Below are 25,833 nucleotides of genomic sequence, written 5' to 3'. Positions count from 1 at the left end.
CTCTGACCATACTCTCCTAAGCCTTCCCGGTACTAGCAAAACGCCCCCCCTTCTCTTCCTTCTCTCTCTCCTCTTGTTTCCTCTCCTCCTCTAGCGTCCTCGTTCTCTGCAGAAAAGAATCCAGTCAGCACTACCATCCCGAAGCATTTGACCCATGCAATCCCCGCTGCCGGTCCTCGACGGCCCTTGGCCCCTCTCTTCTCCAAGGCACCAACCACCCCTCCAGAAACACAAAGAACCTACTTACCAACTGCAATGCATGTATGCCCCCCTCCCTCGCCATCTCCTCCTTCAGCAGTGCATACACCATGCGGTGCCGCGCGGGTTGCATCTTGCCACCGAAGGCCTCGCTTGTGATGACGACGCGGAAGTGCGTCTCCTGCGACGTGCTGTCGCGCATGGCCTTGTGGTGCGAGTGCAGGTGCGAATCGTTGTGGATTTCCAGGGTCGAGGGAGCGAGGGCGGCTGTGATCTTATTGCGATGTGTCAGCTAGAATACTGGGCGGAGGGTGGGAGGGGGGACAGAAATGGGATGAGTACTTTTGACCGCATGGCGTCTTCCATAGGCGTTTGAGAGAGAGGGGAGGAGGAGGCCATTCTGCTGATGGATGTGTAATTGGGAGTGGACGTAGATGAGGAGGTAGGAAGTGGTCGCCGTGCGAAAGCCACTAGGGACCTGCGCAGCATCAGGTGGATGTTTTGATATCAGATTCGGCCTTCGATGCCCAGGCGAGATGAGACGAAGTGTTGCAGTAGAGAAGTGGTGCGTGTTTGTTTGTATCTACCGAGCTTGGTCAATCAGCCTCGCGTGAAAGAGCTCGTCCTCGACCAATCCTCGGCTATGCAGGTCAGCTGTGGCCCAGCCTTGCCTTCGGCCTTAACTTAAATCAACAACCGAAGCGAAACAGAAGCAGTTCATCCCACACCCAGGATGACCACACATACCCTGGCTCGGTCGCCGATAAGGACGTCTCCCCCTCTCTCTTTTCCCTTCTCAATATGCATTCGTTGAGAAGCACCTTTTACAAGCTCCCCCGATCATCCCTCAAATACTCGCAGTCCTCCACACGATTCGCCTCGCGATTTAATACTCCACGAATATATCTCAGAATGGTATCAACGCTCCCCCGCCTCCCCATCTTCGAAGCCATTGCGAAACACGACCCTCAATCCACAGTCGTCGTCCACTCCTCGTCCGGCCGCCGCTTCAAGTACGGGGAATTGCTGAAAGATGTTGCGGACGGGAGAGATCAATTGGTGAAGGAGGCGGGTAAGGGGGTGGAGGGGGAGAGGATAGCTTTTCTGGTGGAGAATAGCTATGATTACGTAGGTGGGGATTCCAACCCATTATTCTACCGTACATTGTCCCCAATCGCTTAGAACATCTGTTGATTGGATTCTGTTGCGTAGTAACGTTGCTGTCTATCATGGGTGCGCATTCCATTGCATTGCCGCTGTCACCAGCGTTCCCTGCGAATGAGCTGCAGTATATTCTGGATCAGAGCCAGGCGTCCATGCTGCTCTCGTCGAGAAAGTTCGAGGCGAAAGCTGCAGAAGTGTTGACGCAGGAGTTGGAGGCTAAGCCCAAGCATGTGACGCTTGAGAAGAAAATGGGTGGAGCTGAGATGAGTAAGGTTGCTCTGGAAGGACCGGCTGAGGGAGAGGGAGGGATGATGCTATACACATCCGGCACTACCAACAGGCCTGTAAGTCTCCAGCCTCAATTGCACTTTGAGGATCGGTCTGAATGAATTCATAGAAAGGAGTTCTACTCCCCACGGCCGTTCTGACAGCACAAGCCACTTCCTTAACTACAGCATGGGAATACACTCCTCAAGACCACCTCCTGCACGTGCTGCCTTTACACCACATCCATGGTACCGTCAATGCAATCCTGGCTCCGCTCTTCGCCGGCTCCACAATCGAGTTCCTCTTCCCCTTCAACGCAACCGCCGTGTGGTCTCGGTTCGCTGCCCCCTTTCTTCCCTCGCCTAAAACAAGCGAGCCCATAACCTTCTTCACTGTTGTACCCACAGTCTACAACCGCCTCCTCTCCACCCACAATGATCTCTCTGAAGAAGAACAGAATGCAGCGAAGAGAGCTATTTCCCCTGAACACCTCAGGCTAGCAATCTCTGGTTCCGCCGCCCTCCCCACGCCCACGAAAAAGAAATGGGCCGACCTCTCCAACAAAAACATCCTCCTCGAGCGCTACGGCATGACAGAAGTAGGAATGGCACTCTCATGCGGACTCGCGCCCTCTACCCGCGTCGACGGCTCTGTCGGCTGGCCTCTTCCCGGCGTAGAAGCGCGCCTCGTGGACACCGAGACCAACGAAGTCATCCTCCCCGGCCAAGAAACCGATAAGGACGGGAAAGAGCGCGACGGCGAGATCCAACTCCGCGGCCCCACCATCTTCAAGGAATACTGGCGCAACCCCTCCGCCACGGCAAAGGAACACGTCGACGGCACCGACGGCAAAGGCAGATGGTTCAAGACCGGCGACGTCGCCGTCCGCCGAGACGTCCCCTCCGCCTCGGGGTCCGGGCAGTCCTGGACCCACGGACCCATGTATTTCATCCGCGGCCGCCTCTCGGCCGACATCATCAAGTCGGGCGGGGAGAAGGTCTCGGCGCTGGAAGTCGAGCGCGAGATGCTCGCCCTGCCCGAAATCTCCGAGTGCGCCGTCGTCGCCGTGCCGTCGGGCAAGTGGGGCCAGAAAGTCGGCGCGGTGGTGATCCTCGCCGCGGGCGCCGAGGGAAAGAGCGGGAAGGGCTGGGGAGCGATGGATCTGCGGCGCGCGCTGAAGGGGAGGTTGGCGGCCTACAAGATCCCGCAGGTGATGAAGGTCGTGGAGGTGATCCCGCGGAACGCTATGGGGAAGAGTGAGTCTTTTTCTTTTTCCTCTTTTTTCTCCTTCTTTTTTTCCCCCCTCTTATTTATATTATACCCTCCTCTCCTCTCCTCTCCTCTTCTTATAGCGGAGTAAAGGGACCGCTTTGGGAGAGCGAAAGCAGAAGAAACCCGCGCTGACCCTAAATCCAGTCAACAAGAAAGACCTCGTCAAAACCGTCTTTGCAGATGAGGCCAGCGGTGACGAGATGTAATCGACAGGCCAGATAGGTAGGTAGCTAGGTAGATAGGTAATCGCATATGTAGAAGTCATTAGCCCAGTAGCCCAGTAGCCCAGTAGCCCAGTAGCCCAGTAACCCAGCAAGGCCCGAGATACCGACGGGTTGTATAGATACATAGATAGATATACGAACTACTGGATTCTCTGGATAGTGTAGACGCAAAGAAAACAATAACAGTACAGGCAGGGGGGGGGGGGGGGGGATGGAGAGGAAGATGAGATTTATATATACATATTATACATATATACATATATACATATATACATATGTGTATTCGAGAACCTACATGTTTATACACGCAATCATCGAGCAATGTACGTATGTATGTAGGTATACATCTATATACCTAATCGAAAAATCAAATCTACGTCATAAACCATCTATCTACCTAGAAGGCAGATGGTTCACTTCATCCGCATTGGGAGGCTCTCCAGGACACAAGTACTTCGCCCCCAAATCGCAGAATCACAGGGAACTCACATGATCCAGATCCCATTCAGGCTAACTCGGTAGGTTGGTTCACTTTTTTCTATTTGCCCCATCTATAGACAACGCCCGAGGCAGGCTTCGCTCAGCACGAATTAACGCCATGATATGAGCCGAGTCGAGCTTCCTAGGGAGAGCTCGCAACATTGCCGCCGGAAAAAGCAAGACGGCCTCAGCTAAAACAGAGCCAGGGGCGGTGCGGTGCGGTGGTACCTATTTTTTCCCGCAGGAATCCTGCCGGACTGACCGACTGACCCCCATCCACAAAACGCGCAACGCATAAATCATCTCGCAAAAAATCAAAATTTCGCCCAGGGTCCCAAAGACAAAGAGAAATATGCAGATCTACCTTAGACGCTATACTTGGACTTGGCACGGGTGCTGCCGCTGTGCGCGCTATCAGTGTGTCCCGAAAACTCGACCGGTTCGCCCCCAGGCACCTTCAGCACCTCCTTGAACTTGCGCCCAATGCTCATCAGCACCTCCCTACCCTTCTCCAGGCTACGGCCCTTGCCACCAGCAACGTCGCCATCGCCTCCTCCAGGGATGCTCTTCCCAATCGTGCGGGTCCAGACACCGATGCGGTAGAAGCCCTTGCGGACGTTCACGACAACACCCATGACCTCACCATCGCCCGACTCCTCGAGGGTCTCGCCGATGGCCGAGAGCATGACGTGCAGCCAGAGGTCATCGATGGGGACCTGGCGCTTGTCCTTGAACTGGTAAGACCACTTGCCGCCGTGCTTATTTTGGGGATCCTCCCACTCTGGACGCACGTGCTCCTTGAAGAGGTGATAGTCGGACTTGAGGGCGAGTTCGGAAACGGGAGCAATGTTGTTCTGCAGGCGCATGCAGATTAGCAATTGCCCGGCACGGAGGGGCAGGGTAGAGAATACATACATAGACACCCCAAAACTCCTCCACAGAATTGAAAGTGATGACCTCTTTCAGCAGATCGTTCCAGTTGTCACCCTGCATTCATTATTAGTGTACTCAATTGGAGGGGTCCCAGCGCACGCAGACTCGCCTTTCCACTCGGTGGCTTGGTGAACCACAGAGTCCACTTGTTCATCAGCGGGTGCTTGACGTTGAAGTTGTCCTTGTCGTGGAAGACGGTGATTTGCTCGTCTTCGCCGCTGGGCTTCTTATTCTCATTGTTGCTGTTGCTACCTTCGGGAGAGATGGGGATGGTCTTCAGATCGACGACAGTCGAGGTGGGTGTTTGTGGAGCTGCCATGTTTGTGCGATTGTGTGAGGACGGATGGGTTGTGTTGGTATTTGACGAGTTCGGAGAGAGGAAAGTCAGTCGACGTGGTGGTGGTGATGGGTGATGGTGGGGGGGGGTGAGGGGCGGGGGAGGGGGAGAGGGAGAGGGAGGGGGTATTTTGTAGATAGGTCGGTAGGTGTTTCGTCTGTGGTTGCCGGGGTGAGATTAGGCAGGTGAAGCTGGAGGTGAAGCTGGAGGTGAAGCTGGAGGTGAAGCTGAAGCTGAAGCTGAAGGTGAAGGTGAGGCCGAATCCGAAGCCGGAGCTGGGCAGAGGAAGGAGGGACTCGAGATCGGATTGGAATGGGAAGTTGAAAGGTGAAGATGAGGCTTTGGCTTTGGGCGACTATTGCTCCAGGCAAGTTCGACACGACAGAGGTTCGTGGGAGCGGCAACTTGAATATGGAGTTGTTGTCGGTGGTTGTTTGCGCAGAGATTGAATTTGCGATTTAACATTTCCGCTCACATTTGGATGTGGAATGGCCTGCAGGCGCGCTTGTCCAAAGAAGGGCAAAGGCAAAGATCCCGGCGCTCTGGAACCATGCAAAGCCATGGAGCTGTCACGTGTATTCTATTTGGATATGCATCATCTGCTATATATATCTGCTATACATCATACATAAAGTTCTACTAGAGTGACGTTAAATTAAATAAATAAATAAATAAAACAAAATAATAAATAGACCCCCGCCTCCCTACCCCGGACAATTGTTACAGTACCGGTATATGGCTACTTCGGTACATACTCGAGACGATTGAGGTACTAAATTAGATAGAAACAGAAGGGACTTGAACATGGAAATGAAATTATGTACTTCTTGTTTTCCGTGACTTCATGTTTTGAGGCCAGCCCGTAGAAGCACTTGAGATGGATTGACAATTGACATAAAAGCCTCGCTCAGAGATACCTAAAATACCGATGATGCCAGGGATCTACTGGGCATCAGTACCTGCTTGCCGACTGCGACTCGGAACTCCCCAACGCCAATTTGTCTGGTAGAACCCTATGTGCAGCTGGCTCTTATGCAGCAGCAATCCCTGTCAATATAGACTCAAAGAGATGTAGCTCTCTCCATCCAGGCACGCCTTGTATAAACCATCCCTCCCCCAAATCACTCTACTTCCCACCCTGGCTATTCAAGAAGCTCAGGTAGCAATTCCAACCGAGCGAGATGACATTGACAACCAGTACCCGATGGTGCAGCGGCACCAATTTGAAGTTGACGCATTGGATGAACGGCCACACCATCCAATTGCTTCTCAGCGCCGTCCAGTAGCTCTGCTCCAGCTTGTCCTGCGGGCTCGTGCCCTCCATGATGGCCATACTGCTCAGGAAGCAGAACAGGTTGGTGCTGGCGAAGAGCGTCTGGTCGCAGGCGACGCGGGCAATGATCTCGGCGTTTTTGTTCTGGAGGACGATCTTGTTCTGGAGGAACTTGAACCAGGTTGTGGCAGCTGGGCCAAAGATCGCTGTTGCACAGTGGAATTTAGCGATGAACTAGAGCTTGGAGAAAAGGAGAGGAGGAAGGAAGAATTGTAAGGCTTACCTCCTCCATACAAAGCCATCCGTCCGGTACGTGCCAGATCGTGCTTCTCCAGTCCTTTCTTCTCAACCAGCTGTTGTGCCATTGTGTCTCCGGTCGCGAACAGCACAGCTGTGGTGACGCTCTGGGTGAGGATTGGGCGCGAGGCCAGCTTCATTTGGTACCTACAAATTGATCAATATCCATTGGCTTCAGGGCAGATTCTTCAATTGGTGGTTTTGATCAATACATACCATCTGAACATGCTTGCGACGATTTTGAACTGCTGAACTCGATTGTCGACAGGAGAATATTTATCGCTCCAACAGCTCCAAGAAGCTTGGAAGCTCCACCAAAAGCAGGGTCGTCTGGACAGGGGCCTGTCGGGGGCGCTGATTGTAGGCTAGCGCCGGGTAGGTTCTCAGGGTCTTCCAGAGGCCATGTATATAAAACACATATATACCTACCTATATATATAATATAAATCACCAGTTATCAAAGAAGTATCGGGTAAGAAAATTCAGAAATACAAACGTCAATTCCGGCATTGAGCGGTAACATATATTATTCTCTTGGTAGTGTGAGCTACGGCTTTCGCTGCTTACAATAACCTCTGGCTTAGTATTCCTACAGCCGATTCAATTCTGTGTCTTCGTGAGGATTATGCTCCGTTCCCAGACTTTTTTTTCTTGGTACACTGCCATTCGGAATCGGAACACGCAGCTCGCACCAGGGACCGTAAGCCCTCAGTAGCTCTCGACAACACCTCCCCGATCCTCCATCAAATCAGGAATCCATCCTTTCGGCCTCTCTCTTCCCCGAATAATCATGCCATAGACCGCCGTCTCAACCTTCTCCACACACGTCTTCATAACCTCCATCTTCTTCTGGACATCCTTCCCCAGCCCAGTCCCCCAACAACTCGTCGTATCGAGCGCCTGAAAGCTGGTCCTCAGTTCCCTCAAATCGATCAGGATATCCCTCTCACCCTGCTCCGCGTCTTCATCTTTACTTCCAGGAAGCGCACCCGTGGTAGCAATTGTGGTGATCGCAAACCGCATCAGCTCGCCCACCAAATCGAAGATGCCGAGCACGTAGTCATCTCCTGTAAGCGTGACGGCTTCCGGCAGCTGCCGGGAGGCTTCCTCGAGCGTAATGAGGGTTTGGTTGATGAGGTAGTGCTGAAAAGAGACAGCCTCCATGTACTCTTGAATGCCGCCTGAGATCTGTCGCTGGTATCGCCAGGCGTTGATGCCAGTGAGGTCCGGCGCGATTGATTCGAACTGCTTCTGCATTGCCAACATCTTCTCTTGAACCTCCGATGCAATCTTAGCAGGTACTGGGCTCTTCAACGACCGGACTCTATCCCATCAGTCAGCTGTCTCTCTCTCTCTCTCTCTCTCTCTCTCCATCTGGAAACGAGGCACACGTGACATTACCTCTGAAGCGCGAAGATTCTGTCGAATATCAGTGTCGCTCAAATCCATCGGAGCAGCGACCTCAACTCACATCTTCTTGCTGGCAGCAGTGATATCCCTCCCGGCCTTGATGATCCTCTCCCTGCGATCATGGTGCTCATCTAACTCGTCGCGAAACACCTCAAACATGGCCATAAAAGGCGATTGGGGGCCATCGCCGTCCTCTTTCTTCACGGCGCCGTCATGGTGTCTCTTGATGCCGGGCATGTCGCTCGCTGGATCGGACAAGGGTATTGAGTGATGAGTCTCTCGTGAGAGATTCGATTTCGGAGTTGTGGAGTTGATGATCTGCAGGGGTGCTGACATGTCAAGGTCTAATCTGGAGGGTACTTGGGATCGAAAGCTGGGGCACTACCGGTAGCAGGCATCATCCGGGCAAACTCACAAACATCCAGTCTCTCTCGTGAAGTGAAGACATCACCTCCTCACTCACTTGTTGAGCTCGTCTCAATCCTTTCGCTTTGAAATAATCTCGAAATCATTTTTCCTTTATCATATCATTTTCTTCCCCTTTTGTGTTCAAAAATGTCCAGATTCTTCTCAAGCCCCGTCCTCGTCTTCTCCTCCGCCGTCTCTCTCCGCATAGTCCTCCTCTTCTACGGCCTCTGGCAAGACGCAAACTCGCCTCTCAAATACACCGATATAGACTACTACGTCTTCACCGACGCGTCGCGCTTCGTGTCCCACGGGGACTCGCCCTACGCCCGCGAAACCTACCGCTACACGCCCCTGCTCGCCTGGCTGCTGCTCCCCACAGCCTGGTCCAGCACGTGGTTCTCCTTCGGCAAGGTTCTGTTTGCCGTCGGCGACATCATTGCCGGATGGCTCATTGTCCTTGTCTTGCGAAGCCCGGAATCGGGTGGGATGGGCACGAGCATGAGCGTGAGCATGAGCCTGGAGCGGGCGTTGAAGTTCGCGAGTATCTGGCTCCTCAACCCCATGGTGGCTACCATCAGCACGAGGGGGAGCTCGGAGGGCTTGCTGGGCGTGATGGTCATCGCGCTGCTGTGGGCTATTACGAGGAGGAGGATTGTGCTGGCGGGGGTGCTGTTAGGACTGGGTGTGCATTTCAAAATCTACCCATTCATATATGCGCCGTCTATCATCTGGTGGATGGACGATGAGCACATCGGAAGCGATGCGACCAAGCAAACCAAAGCTGCTGGACAGGGCTCGGATCTCATCCGTGTGGCAAGGAGATTTTGCAATGCTCCTAGGATAACCCTCACGCTCACCAGTCTGGCTACGTTTGGTGGCTTGAACATATTGATGTACTCCATGTAAGCCTCCTGGCCCAGCATCGATCGACCCTTTCAACCCTCACATCGCTTATCCCTTGCTAATCTTGCCACAGCTACGGCTTCCCTTTCCTCCAACACACCTACCTGCACCACATCACGCGTATCGACCACCGCCACAACTTCTCCCCCTACAACACGCTCCTCTACCTCTCCTCCTCCCTCCCCGCTTCCTCGCCAACCCTAAAACTCAAATCCCTGGCCTTCATCCCACAACTCTTCCTCTCAGCCATAGCCCTCCCGCTCCTCCTCGCAAAGAAAGACCTCCCGTCAACCATGCTCGCGCAAACATTCGCCTTCGTAACCTTCAACAAAGTCTGCACTAGCCAGGTAACGTCACGTCTTTACCCCCGCTTACCCCTTCACTTCCATCCCCCGTCTTTGAATACATACCCCTCGCTCGTAACGTCCGGCAAAAGTCTCGCTAATGGCAGCCACCTGTCAGTACTTCCTCTGGTACATGGTCTTTGCCCCCTTCTACCTCCCGCGCTCCTCCCTCCTCGCGCGATCAGCCCTGGGCATAGCCGCGGCTGCACTTTGGGTCTCCACGCAAGCCCTCTGGTTGCAGCAAGGCTTCCAGCTCGAGTTCCTGGGAAACAGCACGTTCGCGCCTGGGTTATGGGTAGCCAGTATGCTGTTCTTCCTGACTAATTGCTGGATCCTGGGCATCATCGTGAATGATATCGGGGGATCTGCTGCTGTGGATTGGGATAAGAAGATGGGGAGAAAGTACATCAAGACATAGCCGGGAGGTTGGAGAGGAATGGAGGCAAGTATGAAGAATCACCGTGTATTAGTGCCACAGCGACTACCCTTACTGTCATTCTTGGTCGATGCACGCAATGATCAGAAGAAACTACATGATTGCAGACCAGCCAAGCCAAGCAGATAGCATCACTCTTCTGTCCGTTATGCTCTATCCACGGGTCAGCCAGCCGGCATCTCCATGCCCATGTTCAATGATCAAAAGCCATCGTTGAATGCCAGTGCGAGAAACTCCACGCTGAAAACTCCAAATTCACTGATGCCCACTTGCAACCCGTCCACGCAGATAGTGCTACAAACATTTCGCCGAACGGGATATTTCAGACATGCAGAACAAAAGCAATGCAAATTCGCGCAAATATCAGTTCTTTCCATCCCGAGTTTCTTCAGCTGAGACACATTTCGCAGATCTTCTACCACAAACAGGAAAGCAAGAGTGGAGCCGAGGTAGATCAATGTATTGTGATACCACTAGTTCCAGCGAAAGCTTGGTAGGTGGAAAGCTTAATGGATAGGGGCTTCGTCTTGGAAAAGTTCGCTGGGGTTTGGACCTGGCCGTCCTTTACACCAATGTCGGTGAGATCGCGGGGCGCCTCGGCGAAGGCAGCACTTGGTCGGGCCTTGGTCAGGGCGTCGACGATGGTCTCACTCCAGAGGCCTGTGCACTGTTTGTTCTCTAGCTGGAAATAGGGGTTTAGAGCTGGGACTTGGAAATCTGGCGAAATTAGCTGCCTGGTGTTCACTTCGAGGCAAACCGGGCTGGAGGGAGCTTACCTAGGTCGAGGAAACGAATCCGCAAGAATTCCAATGCTGCCAATGTGTCCAACGACTTGACGGATGAAACGACCAATGCTTCGAAAGCCGAGACGAATCCTCCCTCGGTGATACCTGAGCCATTGCTCCAATCGGTTGCTGGTCTGCAAACATTCTTGGCGATAATATCTATGCTTTTCAAACGTGAGCGCCGAGGATTCGATATTTTGGCACCATGATCGAAGAATGATTTGCAGACTCTTCCCGTGTACGATAAGTGCTCCAGGGTTGGAATCGCCTTTGCCATCTCGACACAGTAGTGCGTGACTCTATTGACCTTCTTGAAGAAAAATGGGACCGACGTCTCGCGTCGGTAATCCGCCTCAAGGCAGACATTCAGATGGGTGAGGGTTTCAGATAGCTTCGGGAGGATTGTAGCCATCGACAGGTAGCTCTTGGATTTTGGCTTGGCGTATGAAGCATGCCACTCATTGAGGTTTGGTAGTGCATTTGCTATGTTTTGGAAGTCTTGGTCCGTCCGAATGAGATTCCATTGGCCCTTGCAAACCAAAGTACGAATGGTTTTGATGACTGGGAGCTTGGTATTTGCTGGATCTGTGGTCGAGGTCCGGAAATGTTGGACCATAGGCGGCTTCTTCCTCTCGCCACCTTCCAATGTCAGAATGCAAGCCTCCCCAAAGGTCATCTTGACAAAACTGAACACTTCATCCAAAGTACAGTTATTCTCTGGAGTCTGGTATGTGATTGGAGTCAATGCATCCGCGAGACTGCCCACAGCTCGAATCTGAAGTGAGCGATCAGGGGTCGTAGAAGGTATTCTCAGGGTGCGATCGAAGGCCGGGTTCTTTTGCTGAAATACCGGGAACCAGAACTCAATGTGCTTAACATGGGAGCATAGCTGCGGATGCAGGGCGAAATATATCATGGCCTGGTCCACAGAAGCTCTGGTTGCCTTGATCTTCAAGTGTCGATAAAGCCTGTCCTGAACAAGCTCCCTCCATTCCTTGCTGACGAGCGCCAATTCCGAGACCTCGCGGCGTCTTGAATGGCGCAATGCTGAGCCCCAGCCTCGAAGTATTTTTGTGTTTCCTGCTGCCGCCGTTCTCGAAGCCGCCGAAGCTCTCACTCCAAAAAGATGGTCCAGAATACATTCATGGATCTCTATAGGGAGTTCCATAAGTGACTTTGAAGAAGGAGGCCCCTGTGAGGGTTGGCTTTCCTCTGTAATAGGCGTATCTAGAGAATCAAGGCATTCCATGTCGAGGAGACGCTGTGAACAATTTATGCTTCCATCCATCAAATCTTGGTGCGGGAATGGCGTGCTCTGGGGTCGTACCGGGGGCACAATATTCTGGTCAAGGGCGTCTGCTTTCTCTGAAGGTCCTGATCGGGCATTTGTAGGTGTCGACGGGCCAGGAGTCGCAGGTGTGGATGCTGTAGTCATGATCAGAGGCAGCATAGGGTGGCCTGTATCGTCCAGCCTTAGTGACATGGAGTCTGTATGCATTTTGAAGATCTTCCGTTCTCCCTTTGTTGAGTCGCTTTTTTCCGTAGGTGTTGCTCGTCGTCATGGACTGCCAGCGGTTTAATGACCAAAGTAATGTGGAACAATCGTCGGCATGAAGTATCAATGCGTAATAAGTAGCTGGCTCAATCAGCGGTGAACAAGTGTGTATCCGCGGAGGTTAAGGCTTCTGTTACGAGAGGCAGGAGAGGAATGCGATATGATGGGAAGGTCACTGTCGCTGTCGCTGCCGCTCCAGGGCTGGAATCCGAGAAGGAAGACAGGGCTGATTCGGGGCAGTGCTTGAAACGTCGTGTTGTCTGAAGAGAAAAGGAGAGAGTTCTTGAGAGCAGCCGTGCCGAGATGGTTCTTGCAGTTGCTGTCTGCGCGCGTACTGCACAGGAATGAGTGTGTGGTACGGAGGTTTCGGAGGTTCTGGAGGTTTGGAGGGCTGGAGGTCTGGAGGATCAGAGGTGATAAAGTCGGGTGGGGTTACCCAACCCCATATACTCCGTAAGGACCCAATGCCGAAGCGAGTTCTAATTTGCGCTAAAAATAGGTACAGTTCAATCAATGCACTAATTACCGGCTGAAAAATCACCCCTTCCTATAATATGGTGCGGACTGGATCTACCTACCTACCTATCTATACATCTTTACTATCTACAGTACTACCACTTATCTATGCACAAGGCAGGATGCGAGATGCATCATCGTTATCCTTAAACCTGTGGGAGGAGTAGCTTCGCAATTTGATGTATATACGATCTGACTTGTGTTGAATATACCTACCTCATGGAGCTATGGCTGGTTATAGTCAAGTCTCCTCCCTCTCCTTTGTCTCTCAACAACGCATTATTTCTTTATTACCAATTTTAAGAAGAGCTAGCTATGCGTATGCGTAAGTCGCTGAATCATAAGCGCGGCCAGCTCTTAGCGAGAAAGAACTCCGTATGGCTAGGTATGCTTTAGAGCAAGGTGCGGCAGGTCGTTATCATGATCTTGTAAACTTTCATCAATCTGCTCTATCTTTATAGCGAGTTTATCTGGGGCAAGCGGTACTTTTTTCGATCTGATAAATCGTGCAGGACTTGGTCTCCTCTCGTAATCCTTATAGTCCTGTACTTGATTTCTCTTTCCTAGCTCGATTCTTTCTTTTTTGTCCGACATGGTTGTAGTGAGATTTCTAGCTGATGTTCGGCAAAATCTAAGAGAAGTGTGACGTTCAGTCTGCCTAGGCCGGACCGCAAATGACTAGACATACTTTTAGTATGCATCTCTCTCTCGGAAATCAAGTCGTCACTCAGCCACTGCTCCGAAAGCTTCGTGTGGAATATCTGGAGTCTGGTCAGACCCGGTGGTGGTGCCATGTCATGGGATGCTGTAACTAGCTATGCAATGATTGCAGTCCCATAGATCATCAAAATCACAAGTGTGGGAGATTGAGCAGCAGAAACGTGGGTCACACGACATCCTGATGCTGCAGCTGTACCGCAGGGGCGCTGTCATAGAGAGCCATTTGGCTTAACTGTTGTGCAAAAGCAGACCTACAATGCACATTGCAATAACCAGTCTTATAACCCTATACCGTACGACATTAACTGAACTGCCGCGGAAATGCGGCAGTTTCGCCTTACAGCTGCCGATGCTTCACGAGCTTCTCTGCCTATGGATCTACCACCGTATGTCTGCTTCTATGCTCGTCTGCTCACATGCCTGACTTCTCTGAGTCAACAAGCGCAGGCTTGGTAATGGCCATCAATACAGTTCTAGTACGCAGCATATTTCCAACAGAGAGTGGCTGCCGCGGTATTCAAGACCATGTGAGAAGGCAGCAGCTTATTGCGCTGATACTATGGATGGTCGTTGCTGGCTTGGTGAAACTGACGAGGTTGCAGAAGTTGAATTCTTAGATGATATCCATAAAAACACTGGCTGTTGAAACTCTCAGTTTTAAAAATACCCAATGCCCATGTCCTATGCCAAGCAAGTCTCCTCTCACTACACCAGCTTGTCGCCGATAACCCATTTCGCGAAAGAAAAAAACTTGCTGATGAGATCCTTGCTCATTTATCCAGTAGTATGCCTTAAAGCAGTTCAATTCAAACTCCTTATTGGTGAAAGTATTGCCATGGAGTCTCATAATGCGTGTTCATAGTTTGGTAAGCTGTCACTTGTTTGTGCCGCTTGAGAGATTCAAAAATATACGGCCAAACTTCATTCACCCTCCATATCCACAGCTGGGCTAAATCCGGCAAGACCTCAACCGATAACAAGGCAAAAAACAAAGGGGGGGGGCGGAGGGGGTTTGAAAAAAAAAAAAAAAAAAAAACATCAAAAAATACTCCCCATCGAGTATCTCTCTGTTTCAACGGGGGCAGATCCCTCCACGAAAGCACCACGCGTTGCGCGGAGCTCAAGAAAGTTCACTCATTTAAGCAACCCGTTGAGGTAACCATTACACACTTCCTCGCTTGGCGAGTCTGTCGAATGACTAGCCAAATTGACTAGCCAGCCTTCAGACTAGGCCAATGGGGAGGCTGATTGTCAAAAAAGTGAGCATTTCATACCATAGCCAAGTTACAAATTTCGGCAAGTCTTCGGTCTAGGGAAGGTGACAAATCATGAGTGCAAAGCCAGGAGATTCACCGGAGCAGTCTTCGTGCCTGTTCTTTCAATCGCACCATCGGGTAGGTAGCGATAATTCTAAACACCCAAGTTCTTCTCACGAGTGGGCTCGAGACTCGATTGCCCACAGGCACGTCGACGTGATCATACCACGCCGATAGGTTTTCAGGAGCCATGGCTCTTCATCCTTGCCGCTTGCGCTGCTAAGAAGTGGTTGATAAAAAAAGGCTGCATGAGAAGGCTGCTTCGATCTGCAGAGCCGCGCACTTCTTTCTACGGGAGAAGATCCAGTCGGGACACCTTGCAGCCAACGGGCAGGATAAATTACGACGCACCCGAGAAATCTATCTCTCGCGCCGGAGAGACAGCCATGACTACGTTGTTCTAAAGTATTGCATAGCGCCGCGAATTTTTCTGCCGGCGAAGGAAGGCTGCCCTCGCTTAGCAGATGCATGTCAACAAAGTGGCAAAAACCTTCACACGGCGAGGCCTGCGAGATCAAGCATGCAAATGCGTACCTGTGCCTGTACCTCCTCACGGCCCGCAAGCTAGACGCAGCAGTCGGGCCCAAAGGCGACAGGTGGACGGTCGAACATCCTCGCAATCATCGGAACCAGGTCCGTCTGATACCGGGACACAGGGAGGCTGCCAAGGAAGCAGAACTCTTCGTCACTCGAGATCACACCTCGTCCTGCGGATGAACGATTTAGGCAGGCCAGGTCTCACAATATCCATATTCGGACATACCAAACGATCGAGTCGGCAAGTTCGTAGCCAGCCAGAAGGAGGGTCTCATTTGTGAACGCCCTCGGCACCGCCCGCCGGGTACAGAAGAAACCACGCACGCGGAACAAGCACGCTGCACTGCCACTGCAAAAAAGAAAAAAAGACCCCAGCCCCAAAACCGCCGCACCGGAGAGAGAAGCGGCCCGAAAAACGCCGTCACCGTCACCGTCACCATCCATCCGGCCTCCCGCCCAAAACACACGCGGCAAACGCCCCCGTCCAGATACCCCACCAGGCCACCACACACACACACACACACACACACACATACACCCCTCACAGCCTCACAAACCGCCCCCTCGCGTCCCGCGCCCGTCTGGCATTCGCCCGTCTCCACGCCCGTCGCCGCGAGATCGGTCCCCGGCCCCCGTTGATAGCCCACCGCCTCTCGTTCGCCAGCCGTCTCGCCTCCGCCGCCACGACGGCCCCGCGCTGCGCGGCCCAGTCCGCCATGCTCCAGACGGTGGAGCGGCCCCGGCGGGTGCGCACGAAGTGCGAGGGCGCGGGGTTGAAGGCAGGCGCGCGGGCCGCTGGAGGAGGACGGCGAGGAGCTGGTGAAGGCCGTGGGCTGGGAGACGCTGCTGGTCGCGGTGCTGCTGCTGCTACTGGTGAGTCGAGGCGGAGAGTCGATGGTGATGAGGAGGGAGAGGGAGGGGGAGAGGGAGAAGGGGCGCGCTCGCTCATCTCCTCCTTGGCGTCCGAGTCGTCGAGGCGGATGGAGACGGCTGGCTCGCTCTCGCTCCCGCGCTCGCTGCTGCTGCTCTCCTCGTCGTCGTCGGCAGCACTCTGGATGGCTGGATAGCCCGCTTCGAGCTCAAAGTCGGAGACGTCCCCGTCTGTCTCGCCCGAGCTGTCGTGAACGATCTGCATCCCGAGGGAGTAGACGTGCTGGTGCGGCGTGCGCGCAGCCATCGGTAGTGCCTGGCGGTGTTGATGGAAATAGAAAGAGAGAATCAGAAATAATCGTGTGATATGAGAGGTATCAATCAGCCTCTAGACGATAAAGACCATTGCTCCAAACTCCGCAGTGATAGTCGTCGCGCTGTCGCTGTGGCCCGAGGAACGAGAGAGGAAAGCGGCAAGAGTTTCTTGCGGTGGAGATTTTTCTTATGTAGATCTGCATGCTGGCGCTGTTCCGCGACAATACTATCGCCGGCGGCGTGCTCTGCTATTGTAGCATTGTAGCTGGCGGAAAGCTTTTCGCTTGCTATTGTCGGCGGTTGGTCAACAATATGTAGGGGTCGGGGTGACTTAAGCGAAGAAGGCCCAAGGGTGAAGTTCTCGCATTGGGAACAGCTACACCGTGGTGGAGCTCTGAAGCTACACCTTGATGGAGCTTTGTAGAGGGAGGAAAAGGCCAGAATCAATATCAGATATGAGGAGGACTACGATGTAACTATTGAAGATAGCCGGGAAGGGCTTTGTAGTATATATATATATATGATATGATATGATAGCCAGTAAATGCATTTAAGTGTCTACACTCGTCCGCTTAACGGATATTCAATTCACAACAGTCGGCTCGGATACTTGGAAATCTAAAATTGAGCACTATCCGCATCAGCATCGTTGAATTTTCACTGGCGGACTCCCACTCGGAAGTGTCATGTTGAAGCCGAGTTCTCTCAGTCGTGAAAACGAGGTGTATATCACGTCGGACCAGACGCACATGATGTCAGAATCGAAATCCTTCCTTGTATTAAATAGCTATATAGCGAAACTCCGTGATCCGTTCCTATCCATCTATTAAGTTCCCTAGAATGCGTACCAGATTCGCATCAGCTCAGCACCCCCCCCCCCCCCCCCCCCCCCCCCCCAAAAAAGCCCCCTTTCCGCCTATGCAGTATACGGTCCACGCTGTTCCAAACTTGAGATCCTCCCCAGAAGGAATTCGAGCTGTCTGAAAGCCGCACCAGGGGTGTACTGCGGCATGAAGTGACCTGCCAAATCCACCGTCACAAACGTCAGCCCCCTCTCACTGTGCGTCGTGCCCTGGTGTCCAGCACCAGCGGTGTTATACTGCGGAGCAGGGTTTGGGAGCGGCGCCGAGACGAGTCCGATAATGGTCTCGATGCTGTCGTGGAACGGGACCCAGAAGTTCTTGCTTGCGCTGGGACGGGACTGGAAGCCCTGGAGACCGCCCCACGTCATGTTCTGGATGGTGATGAGAGAGCCTTCGGCGAACAGGAGGAAGTCGAGCATGCCGTGGGCTATGATGACGTTCTTGGTGCGCTCGATCACAGAAGGGAGAGGGCCGAGGCCGGATGGGAGGGAAGTGTCTTCCCGGGGGAAGAGATTTGGCCGGGGTAGACAGACGTAGTAGTCTGTCTTTGGTGCATTGATGGCCCTCTGGACGTCGGAGCGGTTGAAGTAGTTGTTGGGGCCCCCAGCGAGTGATGGGTATCCTTGAGCATTCCAGAGGTAGGGACAAAAGTCAGTCAGGTGGAGGCTGTTGAAGCATGGATTATTTTGGAGAGCGGCGACAACGACTAGGGCGTACAGACTACAGTTCGGTGCTATGGAACAGAGATTACACCCAGGTGCTGAAGGACTAGGAGGTTCGGGGATCGGCCCAGTGGGCGGGAAGTTATTAGTGTGATTATTGTGGAAGTCTGTATAGCCACACGAATCCGCTTGTGACTTGAGTAGGGTCACGGTGGGTTCGTCCAAGGGTATGACATTGTTGTAGCTGTAAGGTATCAGAGATCACGCCAGGAGGTAAGTGAAAAGGAGGAAGATATGAGTTCATACCGTTCTAGAGCCGGTATAACAGTGACTGTAAATTTTAGTATCAGCTGTCAATATGGAAGAGAGATAGCTCACCCTCTCGCATAGTAGCCGGGTAATTGATGAGGGGATCATTGATCTGGATACCAGAGACATTGAAATAGCTCTTGTCTCCAGTATCAAGCATGGCGGCGGCAATATATGGGATGTATTGCCCAGCATCTAGATACCAGACCCGGGGTCAGCAATGCCAAGGTGTAGCCACTAGCTTTCACAGTCACGCGTAGGGTAGGCACAAATACAACTTACAGCTTTCACCTGTGATGTAGACCTTGTATCCTTTCAGAGAGAAGGTGTCGACAAAGTTCTTCCAGAATCCTAGGAAATGCCTAGAGACATCCGTCTCATTGTTGACCGGTACATTGCCTTGAGAGAACCCAGTGCCCACTGGCTGATCAATATAGACCACATTCGTCAACTTCGTCCAGCTGTATGGATTCGGGACCGCCTCGTAGGTTCCCGGCGCCCACAAAAGCGGACCTTTCTAAAGTCAGCTCAAACACATACGCACCACCCCCAAACACTCCTACCATTCTCCTGAAGAACGCCCTGCATAGAGCTACATCCCGGCCCGCCATTCAACCAGATGACAATCTCCTTCTTAGCAGCCGGGTTCGCAGACGGAAAGAACCAGAAATACAGTCGATCGGCGGCACTCGAGACATTGGTAACCGACAGCGTGCCAGCATAAGACTCGCCAATATCGAAGTTGACATCTGGTAACTTGTTGCCCTTGACCGCGAATCCTGGATACCGTCAGCGCCATAAATCCACACATCACAAGGGGAGCAGGCCGGTAGGTGGGCACCCACTCGCGGTCTTCGGATTGGAGAAAGCCCCCACGCTATGTTTAGCCGAATCCTGGCAGCCCGATCCGTCTTTGTGAGCCGTCTTCCCACCCGGCGAGTCTTGACTGGCGCGAGCGAGCTTTGCTGCATACTCGTGGGGATCCTGCAGAGCGCTGACTAGAGCCGTCGCAGCCAGCAGCAGGAGCGCGGAAGAGAAGTGACGCATTTTTGCAGGCAAGCTCTGATACGGAGGTCTCTCTGATATCAAAACCAGAAAAGCAAAGGGAATACGACCTCTGTACGCACGCCCGCTGTTATACCAGCCGGGCGCTCGCCCTGGCATAGCAGAATTGTATGCAATCTTGGCCCATCTATTCAGATCCTCTTACGGAGCTGGGTCAAGCAATCCGAAGCAAGTCCCTCTGCGTCAGGAGGCAAGCAGGACCAGCAGACTCAGTAGGTATGCTAGCAGCGACTGTCAGTGGCCCGAAAAGCAGCGGAGGTGAAAGGAAGCTGACTGAGCGTTCTGGAATTCCAAGGGAACGGGCAGCGGGCGGCCGCAGCGCCTCATCTCGACCTTCTGGAATGAAAGTCGCCGGCAGCGGGCATGGGCAACTACCATTCAGAGGTCCCTCGAGGAGTGGCTTTCGGTCGCGCCGAGAGACAAGTCTCACCCTGCCACGTTTCCGATGACGGCGTGCCAAATCTCCTTCGCGTCGGCGTCAACACCGCTTTCAGGACTTCCGGAAGCCGTTGGAGGAAGCCTGTCAGAGAGAGACTGGAGCGTGCCACTATGCAGGGGGAAAGAAAGGACCTCGCTTCGGTGAGAAGATCAGGTGATGGTCTGTCTTGTCTGTCTGTCTGTCTGCCCGACCGATGGATCGTGGTTTCAGCAACAACACTTAATAAAGCCTATAGCCATCCCTAAGACTGACCACGGTAGCGAGACAAGAGTTATTCTCAGGTATTCTTTCTTTGTACGAAGATCCGGCATACTTCTTTGTCCAAAGGAGAGATGGAGATTATTCTCTCGTGCTTATGCTCCAACGTACTTCCTACAAGTTGTACACATACATACATACATACATACATACATACATACATACATACCTACATACATACATGCAAATACATATGTGTGTATATATATCCCCTGTAAAACCGGCAAATGGACAAGGCGACAATCGATACTGATACTTGAGACCCTCTTCAGCAAGCAAGCACGCAAACACGCAAACACGCAAACACGCAAACACGCAAAAGGGATAATCTCAAACACCCTACCTCCCCCTCTCCTCACCTCTCCCCCCCCTCCTCTCCTCAGATCCCCACACCTTCTTCATCAAAGCCTCCACCAAACAATAAGCCCCCTCCCTCCTCCCTCCCCCCTCTCCCCCCTTTCAAAAACCACAGCAACCCAACGACCCAACAACCCAGCAATCTTCAAAGCAGACATTCCCCCCCCCCCCTCCAAAACGCACCAACATCCTGCAACTCAACAAACAGCCTAATCTCCCCATCCACCCACAACCCACAACCCACAACCCACAACCCACCTCCCCCTCCCTATCATCTACCGGTACCCGCAGTGCACTCACTAGTTGCACTAGTTCCAGCCAAAAAACGCCCATTCGTCCGAGATGAAGCAGAGAAAGGAGCACCGCTGGGTAGAGCGATACAGAACGCCATCATTCATCCTGTCCTTCGCCTCTCCCCTTCTTCTGTCGGTGCCTCTCAACTAACTAGGTACCTGCACATTACACGCACACCACGTCCTCCTCTCTTCCGCACCACAGCTTGGAGGTTCACCATACTCATCAAGTAACCTCGGAAAAGGAAAAAAAGAAAAAAAAAAATAAAAAAAAATAGGGTCATCGGATATATTCATATATATATATATATAAACACGTGTATACATGGTGAGTCACACATTCCCCTCGGCATAAGTGTACATAGATACGCATGTATGCAATCCGCCAACTGCCCCTCCCCATCAAGAAAGAAGAGGTCCGCAGGAGTCGTTCCCATCACAGGACAATCGCAAGGGGTGACTTCGATATCAGCACATCTTCGGCGCAACAGGCAGTCTACTGAAAAAGGGACCGAGTTGCAATTTGACATCCGTGCTAGTTCTTCTTCTTCTTCTTCTTCATCTTCTTCTTCCTTCGTCCTGGTTTGTTCTTTTTTTCTTTTCCTTCTCTTCCCACCGGAGGAGACCACATCTCACTTCATTGCCCCCGAAAGCCCGCGACTCAACTGACACGATCAGGAGACCACAATTCGGATTCGGGGGAAAGATTAACCTGCTGGAGGAGATTACTCACAGAGACTAAATCGAAAGGCACCAATTGCAATTGCATTGCAATGATATTAGCTTAGACTCTAGAAGTACAAAAATAGTACATGTAATTGTGGACGCTCCTAGTGCAACCAGCCAGAGGAAACGCCGGGGAAAAATTGGAAGCAAACTTTATTGGTACAAAAGCAGGACCAAAAGACGGGGGGGCGGGGGGCAAACGTGATTGGTCATAGTTCCCCATGATCTACGCCAGCTGAGAAGCCTTCGCTTCCCTGTCTAACTTTTGGGATAAGGTTTCCCTGGGAGATTTCGGCGAGGGCGATGTCGAAGCGGGCGCCTGCAAGGTAGGCTGCGCCGATCTACGAATCGTTAGTAATCGCGTGAGAAGGAAGAGAGGGAAGAGGTACCATAAGGCCTGAGATGAGGGCTAGGGTACCCAGGACGGCAAGCATGAGGTAGAGGATATCTTTCCTGGATTCGGACTCCGCCGCCTTGGCCTTCTCGACTGCTGGATCGGCCTCGCCCTTGTACACGAGAGAGAGGGCTTTGGGGTCTTGAGAGGGGAAGATGGTTTCGATGAATTGCTCGACCTGACATTGTGAGCAAAATGACATATCCAGAACAGAGGGAACGGTCGGTACCTTCGCGCATGCGACACTGATAGCAAGATAGTTGGGGTCTCTCGGTGTGTTCTTCTTCTGTATTCTCCGTACATATCGCTTGAATATTTCGCACAACGACCGCAAATTCTGGGACGACTCCATCATCAATTGACAAGCATCACCCCTCGTGATTTTGACGTTCTTCGTAAAGATCGATGGGTTCTGGAAGATGAGCTCCAACGTCGCAATAGCCATCGATTGAGGGATCGCTACAAAATTGAATACACTCTGGTCCTTGATGCCAGCCATGTAGAACAAGCACTCATCCGCATGGCGCAGGGAGTTGAGAACCATTTCGGAACTGCAGTTAAGGGCCTTTTGGATATTCTGGGGCTCAAAGAGTTCATCAAACTTAGTGACGTGTCGGGACCATATTTCCTTGGGCCAGAACCGCCTCTTGTCGTCGAAATCCTCGCGAACATCACGAATGATATTCGTCTTCTGCAGGAATTGACCCATCGACTCGGAAAGCTCTGGTCTCTGCAGAAGCGCGGGGTTTGCAAGCTTGCTCTCCACGAATAACCTCGTCAGACCATCTCCAACCAGACCGGCGACATAGTGGCAGTACTTTTCGTAGTCCTTGATCGTGTCGACCCCGTTCAAGCTGTGCTCTGCATTGTTCGCGTAGTCTGCCATACCGTTCCCCATCTTCTCGGTGATGTCCTTGATAATGGCCCGGTAGGCTGGCTTGACGTGCTTGAACTCCCGGATCACCACGTCGAAATGTACAAGCAGCTCTCGGTCCTTCTCATCCGGCCCATTTTCCGTGAATGTCCAGCCATCCTGCTCGAGAATATCATGAAAACCTCTCAACTTCGGCTCCTTCAACTCTAGCGGGATCGTCATGTCATCCTCAATTGTGTCCAGCCCCCGCAGGATGAGGTAGAACAGCGCGACTGGGAGCAGCAGCTCGGGGGTGAGTTCTTGGATGACGGAGCTGAAGCTCCTGCTGGTCATGTTCAAGTATTTGAAGCATTGTTTGACGTTATCAGACTCCTTTGCAGGATTCCGCAGGTGCACGGGTTCATGCCATATCTGCCTGCCACGCCATTAGCGGTGATGGGGAGGAGATTGGAGCTGTTGGTTCACTTGCCATTGCAGGATGGATCGCAGTTGGTTTGGGTGTACGGAGAGGTAGAGCAATTGCCTTAACAGACCCATGGTAGCGCTGCGCGTGGGATGAGAGGTAATTTAATGAATACGGTGCTGGCGGGGGATGGCTGAAGGGTAAGTACTTCTGTCTGCTGTACGGTAGGTTGGTAGGTCTCGCGTTTGAAACTTCTTTTCTTGTTTCGTGTCGTGTAGCGGACAAAGCTTTGAAGTAGACCAGGAGGGAGCAATTGCGGTGTTGAAGTCGATCGATGATGGAGTTGAAGATATGGGCGGAAAATGAGGACAAGAAAAGGAGAAGGAGCTGAGGTTTTGCCTGGAGATTGCATGTTGTACGTTGTTTACATATTTTTTCTTCTACTCGGTTTAGCCGCGGGTAAACAGGCATACTTTACGGTAGACCCCTGCCCCTAGTCTTTGCAGCGCCGCTTTTACCCCCGGCTCATCTCCCATACGAAGCCGTCTCAGGTGCAAAAGCAGCAGTGATGGAGCGTAGCATGCTCCGTCAGCCAATAGCAAATTCGCCGGCATCTGAAGGATCGTTTCATTATTGTCAGCCTCGTGTTGATGTTGTTCCCTGCACCATCATGTCGGATTCTAAAATGAGCCTCGCCTCACCATCAAATACTTCCCACCTCGCGCCAACACCACGTTTACGCAAATGAACCTTTGACATACCATCCCTCCGGTCTTCAACCCGCGTGTTGGTTTGCTTTTACCCTCTCGCCCTCCTTACCTGTCATCCGAAGCCCGTGTCAAAACCTTAGACGGTTCTACGACGACCACCTTCCAAGCGGTAAAGGCGCGCCAGTCTTCGACGGCGGATTGCGAGTATGAGCGCCTCCCAGCAGCGCCTGGAGGAGGATTTGGAGATGAGCAGCACGGGGCTCATAGACGGGGAGATACAAAAGGATAAGGCCAACCCGTCGAAACAGCAATCTCTGCGCAGCCAAATCACGGACGGGGCTTGTATTTTGATGAATATCGCGAGTACGGTGACGCTGGTATTCTTGAACAACTGGTAAGTCTGCGGAGGTTGGATTTGAAAGGGGGAGGGGGGAGTGAGTGAGTGAGTGAGTGAGTGAGAGAGAGAGAGAGAGAGAGAGAGAGAGAGAGAGCATTGGGCGGAAAGCATAGAGGATCTAAGCAGATCAAGAGCCCGGACGGCCAGGTCAAAAAGGCCAGGATTGTAGACTATGACTTGGTAGAGAACAAGCGACTAACCAACCTCTTCACAGGATATTCAAGGACCCGCAATTGAAGCTGATGCAAATATCCTTCGCCATGTGGCACTTTACTTGCACAACCATCGTTCTCGGGATCGCCTCCCGAGCCCCCTTCAACCTCTTCGTGCCAGTGCGCTTGCCCTTCCTCCAGATGATCCCCCTCTGCAGCTTCTTCGCCGGCTTTCTCATCTTGGGCAACCTGAGTTTGGCATACAACTCCATCGGTTTCTACCAGTACGGCCCCAGTTTCCCTTCCTGCCTCAGATACCTCTTTCCCTCCTCCCCCGGGCGCGCTCGATGGCCGCATCTCCTAGCTGACCATTTCACCCAGACTCGCCAAAATCATGACCACCCCCTGCGTCGCCATCCTCCAGTACTTCTTCCTCGGCAAGACCGTCACGGGCCTCACCGTTGCTGCCCTAGCCTCCGTCTGCATCGGCGTCGGCCTCACCAACACAGGAGCAGCCGACACGACATCGCTCGGTGCCGCAATCGCCGTCGCCGCCTTCACCATCACAGCCTTCTACCAAGTCTGGATCGGGAAGAAGATGGCGGACTTCAAAGTCTCGTCACCACAGCTGCTGCTGAACCAGGCCCCGATCTCAGTGCTGCTGCTGTGCTTCGTCGCGCCCTGGATAGACACGATGCCGGATCTGAAGGCGATCCCGAGTGATACGCTGACGGCACTCTTTTTTAGTGGCCTGGCGGCCGCGGCGCTGAACCTGAGCCAGTTCTTGATCATCGGGCGGATGAGCGCGTTGACGTTCAATGTGGCTTCCAAGTAAGTTTTGAAGCTTTCCCGAACGGAGATAAACCCGGTGGTGTTCTGTACGAGAAGGAAAGAGGACTGACAGGAAACACACAGCGTCAAAACAATCATCATCCTCACCTACGGCTGGGTAAGTGAAGGGCGGTTGCTCACAGTGAAAGATGCGCTGGGTATCATGCTCGCGCTCGGCGGCGCTACATTATATAGTCAGCTCTCGCAGCACTGATGAGGCCTTTTTTATGTACATGCATAGCATCATACGAAACTCGAACGGGAAGTCAAAAATGAAAAAAATGAAGATGGAACGATCAACTCAAGGGAGACATTGAGAAAATTTCGAGGCTATGTAATGGGAAAAAAAAAAGTGTTTCGAGAGAGGCTGTTGCTCCGCTCCCTGAGGCGATCTATCTTTCAGCATGTGACAAGTTAAACTAAGTGGGAAAGATACCAAGACACCGTAAACAACACACACAAGCGCTAGAAGCAATGAGCGAGAAATGACGTGCTAGTGGTGGGCGGGAGAGGGATAACAAGGACGAGAAGCTTTTGGTA

The 25,833-nt window shown here is 52.5% G+C and overlaps 11 protein-coding genes across 11 annotated transcripts; 3 read left to right on the top strand and 8 right to left on the bottom strand.

Annotated features, from left to right (window-relative positions):
• Nucleotides 1-16: 16 nt before the first annotated feature.
• On the bottom strand, nucleotides 17-597 carry L3040_005250 (uncharacterized protein; the record flags this gene model as incomplete). Its single annotated transcript, XM_007297063.2, has 3 exons — nucleotides 17-106; nucleotides 248-472; nucleotides 541-597. The coding sequence occupies 3 exons, from the start codon at nucleotides 595-597 to the stop codon at nucleotides 17-19; spliced, it is 372 nt and encodes a 123-aa protein (XP_007297125.2).
• Nucleotides 598-1,110: 513 nt separating this feature from the next.
• On the top strand, nucleotides 1,111-3,107 carry L3040_005249 (uncharacterized protein; the record flags this gene model as incomplete). The annotated part of the gene is made up of 4 exons (XM_066157293.1): nucleotides 1,111-1,330; nucleotides 1,411-1,706; nucleotides 1,760-2,885; nucleotides 3,046-3,107. The coding sequence occupies 4 exons, from the start codon at nucleotides 1,111-1,113 to the stop codon at nucleotides 3,105-3,107; spliced, it is 1,704 nt and encodes a 567-aa protein (XP_066011603.1).
• An 863-nt stretch (nucleotides 3,108-3,970) lies between these two features.
• On the bottom strand, nucleotides 3,971-4,857 carry L3040_005248 (uncharacterized protein; the record flags this gene model as incomplete). The annotated part of the gene is made up of 3 exons (XM_066157292.1): nucleotides 3,971-4,459; nucleotides 4,521-4,592; nucleotides 4,648-4,857. 3 exons carry the CDS (start codon nucleotides 4,855-4,857, stop codon nucleotides 3,971-3,973), a joined length of 771 nt encoding a protein of 256 aa, XP_066011602.1.
• Nucleotides 4,858-6,001: 1,144 nt separating this feature from the next.
• L3040_005247 (uncharacterized protein) lies at nucleotides 6,002-6,672 on the bottom strand (the record flags this gene model as incomplete). The annotated part of the gene is made up of 3 exons (XM_007297059.2): nucleotides 6,002-6,354; nucleotides 6,432-6,592; nucleotides 6,662-6,672. 3 exons carry the CDS (start codon nucleotides 6,670-6,672, stop codon nucleotides 6,002-6,004), a joined length of 525 nt encoding a protein of 174 aa, XP_007297121.1.
• A 481-nt stretch (nucleotides 6,673-7,153) lies between these two features.
• L3040_005246 (uncharacterized protein) lies at nucleotides 7,154-8,191 on the bottom strand (the record flags this gene model as incomplete). Its single annotated transcript, XM_007297058.2, has 3 exons — nucleotides 7,154-7,769; nucleotides 7,847-7,864; nucleotides 7,917-8,191. The coding sequence occupies 3 exons, from the start codon at nucleotides 8,189-8,191 to the stop codon at nucleotides 7,154-7,156; spliced, it is 909 nt and encodes a 302-aa protein (XP_007297120.2).
• Nucleotides 8,192-8,410: 219 nt separating this feature from the next.
• Nucleotides 8,411-9,928, top strand: L3040_005245 (uncharacterized protein; the record flags this gene model as incomplete). Its single annotated transcript, XM_007297057.2, has 3 exons — nucleotides 8,411-9,165; nucleotides 9,240-9,513; nucleotides 9,629-9,928. The coding sequence occupies 3 exons, from the start codon at nucleotides 8,411-8,413 to the stop codon at nucleotides 9,926-9,928; spliced, it is 1,329 nt and encodes a 442-aa protein (XP_007297119.2).
• A 472-nt stretch (nucleotides 9,929-10,400) lies between these two features.
• L3040_005244 (uncharacterized protein) lies at nucleotides 10,401-12,229 on the bottom strand (the record flags this gene model as incomplete). Its single annotated transcript, XM_007297056.2, has 2 exons — nucleotides 10,401-10,663; nucleotides 10,723-12,229. 2 exons carry the CDS (start codon nucleotides 12,227-12,229, stop codon nucleotides 10,401-10,403), a joined length of 1,770 nt encoding a protein of 589 aa, XP_007297118.2.
• Nucleotides 12,230-15,916: 3,687 nt separating this feature from the next.
• On the bottom strand, nucleotides 15,917-16,552 carry L3040_005243 (uncharacterized protein; the record flags this gene model as incomplete). The annotated part of the gene is made up of 1 exon (XM_066157291.1): nucleotides 15,917-16,552. One exon carries the CDS (start codon nucleotides 16,550-16,552, stop codon nucleotides 15,917-15,919), a length of 636 nt encoding a protein of 211 aa, XP_066011601.1.
• A 924-nt stretch (nucleotides 16,553-17,476) lies between these two features.
• On the bottom strand, nucleotides 17,477-19,441 carry L3040_005242 (uncharacterized protein; the record flags this gene model as incomplete). The annotated part of the gene is made up of 6 exons (XM_007297054.1): nucleotides 17,477-18,329; nucleotides 18,392-18,416; nucleotides 18,464-18,589; nucleotides 18,677-18,907; nucleotides 18,958-19,173; nucleotides 19,240-19,441. The coding sequence occupies 6 exons, from the start codon at nucleotides 19,439-19,441 to the stop codon at nucleotides 17,477-17,479; spliced, it is 1,653 nt and encodes a 550-aa protein (XP_007297116.1).
• A 2,300-nt stretch (nucleotides 19,442-21,741) lies between these two features.
• Nucleotides 21,742-23,337, bottom strand: L3040_005241 (uncharacterized protein; the record flags this gene model as incomplete). The annotated part of the gene is made up of 4 exons (XM_007297052.1): nucleotides 21,742-21,873; nucleotides 21,922-22,104; nucleotides 22,156-23,211; nucleotides 23,266-23,337. The coding sequence occupies 4 exons, from the start codon at nucleotides 23,335-23,337 to the stop codon at nucleotides 21,742-21,744; spliced, it is 1,443 nt and encodes a 480-aa protein (XP_007297114.1).
• A 782-nt stretch (nucleotides 23,338-24,119) lies between these two features.
• Nucleotides 24,120-25,507, top strand: L3040_005240 (uncharacterized protein; the record flags this gene model as incomplete). Its single annotated transcript, XM_007297051.1, has 4 exons — nucleotides 24,120-24,307; nucleotides 24,525-24,746; nucleotides 24,844-25,293; nucleotides 25,378-25,507. The coding sequence occupies 4 exons, from the start codon at nucleotides 24,120-24,122 to the stop codon at nucleotides 25,505-25,507; spliced, it is 990 nt and encodes a 329-aa protein (XP_007297113.1).
• Between the last annotated feature and the right edge of the window lie 326 nt (nucleotides 25,508-25,833).

The sequence above is a fragment of the Drepanopeziza brunnea genome (genome assembly GCF_022702325.1).
Source record: "Drepanopeziza brunnea f. sp. 'multigermtubi' strain 214-2 chromosome Unknown ctg8, whole genome shotgun sequence".
In the NCBI taxonomy this organism is placed as follows: Eukaryota; Fungi; Ascomycota; class Leotiomycetes; order Helotiales; family Drepanopezizaceae; genus Drepanopeziza; species Drepanopeziza brunnea.
Note: the sequence above shows the minus strand (reverse complement) of the source record. Positions and strands in the feature narration are given on the sequence as shown.